The sequence below is a fragment of the Verticillium alfalfae genome, genomic scaffold, assembly GCF_000150825.1.
Source record: "Verticillium alfalfae VaMs.102 supercont1.2 genomic scaffold, whole genome shotgun sequence".
NCBI classification, from domain to species: Eukaryota; Fungi; Ascomycota; class Sordariomycetes; order Glomerellales; family Plectosphaerellaceae; genus Verticillium; species Verticillium alfalfae.
In genome coordinates, this window is record NW_003315037.1 from 2,518,976 (window position 1) to 2,526,109 (window position 7,134).

Consider the following 7,134-nt stretch of genomic DNA (forward strand, 5'->3'; position numbering starts at 1 on the left):
CTCCACACCACCGACGATGTCGAGCGCATTGAGGCTCCTGTCACCTGGAAGGCTACCTCATGTGTGCCTTCGCCGCCTTCGGTGGTATCTTCTTCGGTTACGACTCCGGTTACATCAACGGTGTCCTCGGCTCCCAGATCTTCATCGATAACGTCGAGCACCCCGGTGCCGCGTCTCTGTCCTCCTCCAACACCTCGCTCGTCGTCTCCATCCTGTCCGCCGGTACCTTCTTCGGTGCCGTCATTGCCGGTGATGTCGCCGACTGGATCGGCCGCAAGTGGACCGTCATTCTCGGCTGCTTCATCTACATGCTCGGTGTCGTGATCCAGATGATTACTGGTCACGGTGATGCCCTCGCTGCCATTGTCACCGGCCGTCTCGTTGCTGGTCTCGGTGTCGGCTTCGAGTCTGCCATTGTCATTCTCTACATGTCCGAAATTGTAAGCCATCCCTGCTCATTCTCCTCGTAGTCCACACGCTAACATCATCTTCAGTGCCCCCGCAAGGTCCGCGGCGCCCTCGTTGCCGGCTACCAATTCTGCATCACCATCGGCATCATGCTGGCCTCTATTGTCGTCTATGCCACCAAGGAGCGCAACGACACTGGTGCCTACCGCATCCCCATCGCCATCCAGTTCCCCTGGGCCCTGATCCTCGGTGGTGGCCTCATGCTCCTCCCCGACTCGCCCCGTTACTTCGTCAAGAAGGGCAACCTGGCCGCTGCCACCGAGTCTCTGTCCCGCGTTCGTGGCCAGCCCGCCGAGAGCGACTACATCCAGATGGAGCTCGCTGAGATCGTCGCCAACGAGGAGTACGAGCGTGCCCTCATCCCCTCCACCACCTGGTTCGGCAGCTGGGCCAACTGCTTCCGCGGCTCCGTCTTCAAGTCCAACTCCAACCTGCGCAAGACCATCCTCGGTACTTCTCTGCAGATGATGCAGCAGTGGACTGGTGTCAACTTCATCTTCTACTACTCCACCCCCTTCCTCCGCTCCACTGGCGCCGTCAAGGACGAGTTCCTCATGTCGCTCGTCTTCACCCTTGTCAACGTCCTGTCCACTCCTCTGTCCTTCTGGACCGTCGAGCGCTTCGGCCGCCGCTTCATCCTCATTGTCGGTGCCTTCGGCATGCTTGTCAGCCAGTTCATCGTTGCCATCATTGGTGTCACGATCGGCTTTAACCACACCCACCCTGACCCCAACGACGCCGAGAAGAGCATCGCCGACAACATCCCCGCTGTCAACTCCCAGATCGCCTTCATTGCCATTTCCATCTTCTTCTTCGCCTCCACCTGGGGTCCCGGTGCCTGGATTCTCATCGGCGAGATCTTCCCCCTGCCTATCCGCTCTCGTGGTGTTGCTCTGTCCACTGCTTCCAACTGGCTGTGGAACACTGTCATCGCTGTCATCACCCCCTACATGGTCGGCGAGGACTACGGTAACATGAAGTCCTCCGTCTTCTTCGTCTGGGGTTCTCTCTGCACCGCTGCCTTCATCTACTCGTACTTCTTCGTCCCCGAGACCAAGGGTCTGTCTCTCGAGCAGGTTGACCGCATGATGGAGGAGACGACTCCCCGCACTTCCGCTAAGTGGACCCCCCACCAGACCTTCGCTGGCGCCCGCTCCCACGGCGGTGTCCTTGACAAGAGCGAGGCCGTGTAAGTCGATGATCGACGAGGAGAAGTTTATACCCGAAAACCAAGATTGGGGTCGCCTGCCATGGCCCCCTTTCGAGATATATATACTTGGCTGTTGTTGTGGGAGTCGGAGAGGTGGCTCGTTGTAATTAAGTGAAGTTGACGAGAGGATGTGAATCAGGATCTAGTCTTCAAGGTTGAGAAATGACAATCACCTTCCAAAATACTTTTCCCCTTGCCGTGCATGAGTGAGTGACTGGGTATGCTGTGAGAAACCTGTGCGTGGACGATTCGAACCTTTATATCGGCTTCATTTCGTCGGCTTTGCCTGATTCGGCATCTCCGTGTTCCTTCCTGCGGGGACTCCGCCGTTGTTCTAGGCGAGCGGACTGTTCACGTAGGAAGTCCTAGATGGTTCGTTATGGATCTTCTTTCCTCTTCGCTGGCAGAGTTTTCGTCGTCTGGCAGCTCTGTAGTTTCATGGTTATTCATGGCCGTTGATTTTATTCAAGTTGCATGCGTGCGCTGTGTCGATTGTACTCAGCAGACAAAAAGATCTGTGCTACATCATCTCTTCGCTGGATACGGAAACTGAAAGTCTTCTCGCAACGCATCCGGGTTCAGTTGATGCGACTCGACCAGTCTGCGCCATTTACAATACTTCAATGCATTTAATTAATATGACCATGACTTCTCCAATCTATCGCAGCCACTACACGGACGAGAAGCGAGCCGATGAGCACGCGCCTCGGCTGGCCTGTGAGAGATGGCATCTCGAAGTTGGCCCTCCGATCGCAAGACTGCTGGCACCACAGCTTAAAATTATCCCATGCCGCCTGTATTTTCTACGTCACAGTCGTGTTGTCAATGCTTGGAAAGTCTTGGACATAGAGTAGCCGACCCCACGCATCATCCGCCTTGATGTCCGGGGCCGCTCAACGTGACACGCCGGCCCCACAACCCCCGGTGTCTGCCTCCGCGCCCAAACCGGCACTGATCTCCAATTAATCTTCCGATCGCCTTCCTTACAACGTCCTGTTATAGTTGGCCCCCCTATCTGTCACGGCTCATCAAGGAGATCTCAGTGGTCGGCGCGGGTTCTCTCTTATTAGCTTGTGAGACCATGTTTCCCTCTGATCATGGCTGCATAGCTCACCCCTCAAAGAGTGGTTATGTATGGCGCCTAAGGAGCTTTCGGTTTCCCGCTGCCCCGGGTTTCAAGGCGATGGCAGCACGGCACTTTATCGTGGCGCATGCCTGACGTCTCGTTCATCGAGATGCTGATGATCATTCATTTGGGGTAAAATGGCCCGACGAAAGCACGCTCGGAATATAGTGCGTGGGAGAGTCGGGAGAACAGCCGAGAGGAAGATGGTCTCACATTTCTGGGCGATGGTAAAGACATGTCTATATAAGTAGTCTGTCTGTGATGGACGGATCGTGACTGTCTTGATCTCCCGGCTCTCATAAGATCAGGACATCCGCTCCGAAACATAGGCTGAACCTGGTACTTTCGTTTCAATAGACTCTGGAACATTCCCAGCACTCCAAACAACCATGCGATCTACTCTGGGTATGTTTGCCTTGCTCAGCATGGCTCATGGTCACGCTACGTTTCAGCAGTTTTGGATCGACGGCGTTGATCAGGGCAGCACCTGCGCTCGCCTTCCTCCCGGCAATAGTCCGATCGAAGACGTAGCTTCGAACAACCTCCGATGCAATATCGGAGGTGCCAGCGGCGTGGCGGGCATTTGTGAAGTTCCTGGTATGTCAATTCACCCTTGCCATCCTTCGACTCAGGCTGATGCGCTGACATTCGCAAACCAGCGGGCTCCATGATTGAGGTAGAGATGCATGAGCAGCCGGGTGACCGTGATTGCGAGAAGCCTGCCATCGGAGGAAACCACCATGGCCCTGTCATGGTCTACCTTGCGGCCGTCCCAGACGCCACGATTGCCGACGGCTCAGACCCATTCTTCAAGATTGGAGAGTATGGATACACACCCGAGGACCAGGTCTGGGGAACTGACTATCTGAACAACAATTGCGGTCGCTTCGGGCGTGATGTAAGACTTCGTCTACGTTGATATCAAATCCAGAGGACTGACAGCGGTAGGATACCGGAGACCTGCCTCTGGCGATTACTTGGTCCGCGCAGAGGCTATTCGCTCCACAGCGCAGGTCAGCTCGGCGCGGCGCAGTTCTACATGACCTGCTACCAGATCAAGGTGACGAACGGGGGCAGTGCTTCGATACCGTCAGGTGTATCTTTCCCCGGGGAATAAAAGGCTGTGAGTATCATTCTTCGTGGGCATTGTGCCATACCGGGGCTGACACTGTACGCTGCAGGATCATCCGGGGATTCACATTAACATCTGGGTGGATGACATTGATGCCTATGTCATCCCCGGGCCTCCAATTGCCGAGATTTGAGGTCCATCGGTGACGGAATTCAGTCTGTACCGCCCTAGATCATTTGAAGAAAGTGCTGTATTAGCGTTGATATCGGCTTCATGTCTCACGAAGTGTAAAATCTGAACAGGCCCCAGTGAGCCAGATCGCACTCGTTCATGCGCGTCATCTTCGTCATCCTCGTAAGGCGACCACAGGCCATTTGCACCGCCAGGCTGCCTCCAGCCCTGTGGAATCATTTTGACTGGGCGAGTTCAGGGATGTTTTGGCTGGTGATCGTGTCGAAAGAGGCGCAGTGCAGCTTCTCAACCTATGAGCATCAAGCCTTGGCAGGACAAGGTGCTGCCCCCCTGCGCGCTGCACAGCAGTAGCTCGTCTCACTGCGTGAACATACACGTCTCATAGGCCCTCTGTACTGGCCATGCAAGCCGTGGAGGCGCGGCAGACCGGCACCCATCTCGGCGAAAGGCGTTCAACAAGGCAGACCTTCGGCGTCAACCATGAATACTGGCGGCCGCCCCATTCCGTATGGTGCGACCTGTCGATTTGTTGTGATGATGGTCTGCTGTTGGTGGTTATCTCAACGTAGGACTCTGACTTCAATTGAAACAAGCACCAATATTGTGGTCGTAGGACTGTTGACAATCCGACTGATTCGCCGCCATGGACCCCCTCTCGATTGCTGCCTCGACGGTGCCCTTGCTGGAGGCTGCTGGCTTTGTAAGTCCACATCTTCAGATGCTCGGCTGAGTCGATTGAGATGTCGGCGCAAGGGGCATGAGACACTGTGAGCGCCCGGCGCTAAAGGGTTAACAAACAGATCACCAAGTCCCTCTATAAGCTCGCCAAGTCCTACCGAACGGTGGAAGTCCGTATCGTAGGACTCTGCGAGGAGCTCACCAATCTAACAAACTTTCTGAATACGGTGGACAAGACTTTGAGGAGATATGGCACCCTGGATTTTGCCCTCGTGGAGAAGGAGCTGTGGCGGGAGATTGACCAGTCGTTGGTCAACTGCGAGCTGTCGCTGAACGACCTGGGAAAACTGGTCGAGAGGATCAAGAGGCACGCCCACACGAAGGGCTTTGCCTGGAAGACTCGAACGGTAGCGGACCTGGCCGTCTACGATGGCGAGCTGGCTGCGTTCAGAGACAAGATCCACAAGTCCAACTCGGCTTTACAGACCATTCTCAGTACTATCAATGTGTTCGTATGATCCCATCTGCGTCTGTATACTAGGCATCTGTCTGTACGCCTTGCTGACAACAGGTCGCCTCTAGGTCGCTGTCTCTGCGAAGCAACACGTCGCAAGCCAAGATCCTGACCGAGCTGAGTACGCTCAAGCTGTCTATTGAAGCAGCACTCCGAGTGTCTCGTCTGCCGGTCGGCGGATTCTCCCAGCACTTTATCTCTCTCCCTGATGCCCGTCTATGCCAGAATCTGTGGCACCTGGCCGAGGCGGCAAAGCAGTTTCACTCTGCCGCTTCTTCGACTGCTAGTACCGTCAGGGCAGATGACAGCAATGCTTCCGTCCGCCAGCTCTCCAGGACGGGTTCCAGCCTCGCTGGCGACTTCCCTCCCATCAGACGCCAGTGGGTTGAGCAGTGCCTCCGGCAGGGACGTTGCCAGTCTCCTGAGTTCGCTACGCCTGTTCTATCCAAAGCAAGGACGAATCCAGAAGAGTTAAGCGACCAGAAGAAATGGACGTCAGACTCGCCGGCCCTGGCGTCAGACTCGGCGCCACAAGTCTGTGAACAACGTCGTTCAGACGAAGAAACGGAAGACGAAGAGGAAGAGGAGGAGGAGGACGATGGCGAGGACTGTTCAGACTTTGACCAGTACTACATCTCTGGCCTTTACGAGCTCGCCAATGAAAGCATCAAAGCACTCGACTTTGCCAACGCAGCACGCCTCCTGAGCCGCTTCCTCTCCAAGGCCACCGCCTCAACCGAGGCGGGCGTCGCGCACAAGCCCACACGCACGACAAAGATCCAGCTCGCCATCTGCCACTTTCTCGAGGGTTCCTGGCAAAAGGCCGCGCCGCTGGTGACGGAGCTCGCCCGCTCGAAAGCCGGCCGGAACATGGTCGTGTGCAACCTCCTGCACGCCCTGGCCATCGCATACCTCGCCCAGGGCAAGACGGATGAGGCGCTCGCCACCTGCCAGCAGGCCTTTCTCGGCAAGAAGCGGCTGTGGAAGAAGCAGGACAGCGACGAGTACTCGACCGAGTACTACGCCTCGCTCGGCCTCCTTCATGTCGTCTTTGACGCCTCCGACGACCCGATCCGAGCAGAGATATTCAAGCGCCAGCTCCCCGCCGACTTTGACTATCACCACTTCCCCGACCCGCGGCTCTTTGTCGCCCAGCACCAGACCCTTCTCAGGGCTTTGTTCCTGCTGCCACCGGGCGAGACTGCCGCGCCGCTCGTCTTCGAGGGCAGCGCTGAGCCCGGCAAGCGCGTGAGGGGTTCGAGGCGGGGCGGAAGCTCGCAGGATGTCTCGACCATCGAGACGGACGCGATTCCCTTTCGCGGCGACGCGGACGACGAACTGTCGCCAATATCACCCCAGGCCGTCAAGAGGGGCATCAACCGCATCTTCGGGCGCATGATCCGGCGCACGTCGAGAGAGGCGCTCGACAGCCCCGGCAGTCCGAAGCCGGACTCATTCCACTCAAACGGTCTCACGCGCCACCGAGTCAAGCCAGCAAACACGTGGACAAACACCAAAAAGCTCCGGACGGTCCTCAAGAAGAGACGGGTCGTCAATCCCCCGCAATGGCGACGACAGGACAGCGCGGAGGGTGAGTCGAGCGGCGGCGAGTCCACGCCGCTGCAGGATGACGGGGCGTTCACGACGACGGGGCGGTTCTTCTTCGCGGGAGACGAACAACGCGGCGCCCCTGTCTTCCGCGCCGAGCTCGCGGATACGAGTAGACCGCCCGAACTGGGATGTATGGCCACGATCCCTGCCAAGGCCCTCGAGGAACCGAGCTGGCAGGCATATAACCCGTACCGGAAGCTTGATACCTCGCGTTCCATCAGAAAGGCCAAGTCGAAGCCGACACTCGCAGTCCAGCTTCGGCC

General features: G+C 57.0%; 3 protein-coding genes across 3 annotated transcripts in view; all 3 read left to right on the top strand.

The window, feature by feature from the left end:
- Positions 1-59: 59 nt before the first annotated feature.
- VDBG_02239 (high-affinity glucose transporter SNF3) lies at positions 60-1,661 on the top strand (the record flags this gene model as incomplete). Its single annotated transcript, XM_003008005.1, has 2 exons — positions 60-440; positions 495-1,661. 2 exons carry the CDS (start codon positions 60-62, stop codon positions 1,659-1,661), a joined length of 1,548 nt encoding a protein of 515 aa, XP_003008051.1.
- A 1,532-nt stretch (positions 1,662-3,193) lies between these two features.
- On the top strand, positions 3,194-4,069 carry VDBG_02240 (endoglucanase B; the record flags this gene model as incomplete). The annotated part of the gene is made up of 4 exons (XM_003008006.1): positions 3,194-3,401; positions 3,464-3,626; positions 3,753-3,900; positions 3,986-4,069. 4 exons carry the CDS (start codon positions 3,194-3,196, stop codon positions 4,067-4,069), a joined length of 603 nt encoding a protein of 200 aa, XP_003008052.1.
- Positions 4,070-4,711: 642 nt separating this feature from the next.
- Positions 4,712-7,134, top strand: part of VDBG_02241 (conserved hypothetical protein) — a gene marked incomplete at both ends in the record, with an annotated part of 3,403 nt that continues 980 nt past the window's right edge. Inside the window, 3 exons of the mRNA XM_003008007.1 lie at positions 4,712-4,768; positions 4,869-5,258; positions 5,318-7,120. Of these exons, the coding sequence (XP_003008053.1) occupies positions 4,712-4,768; positions 4,869-5,258; positions 5,318-7,120 (2,250 nt within the window). The remainder of the gene's footprint in view (positions 4,769-4,868; positions 5,259-5,317; positions 7,121-7,134) is intronic.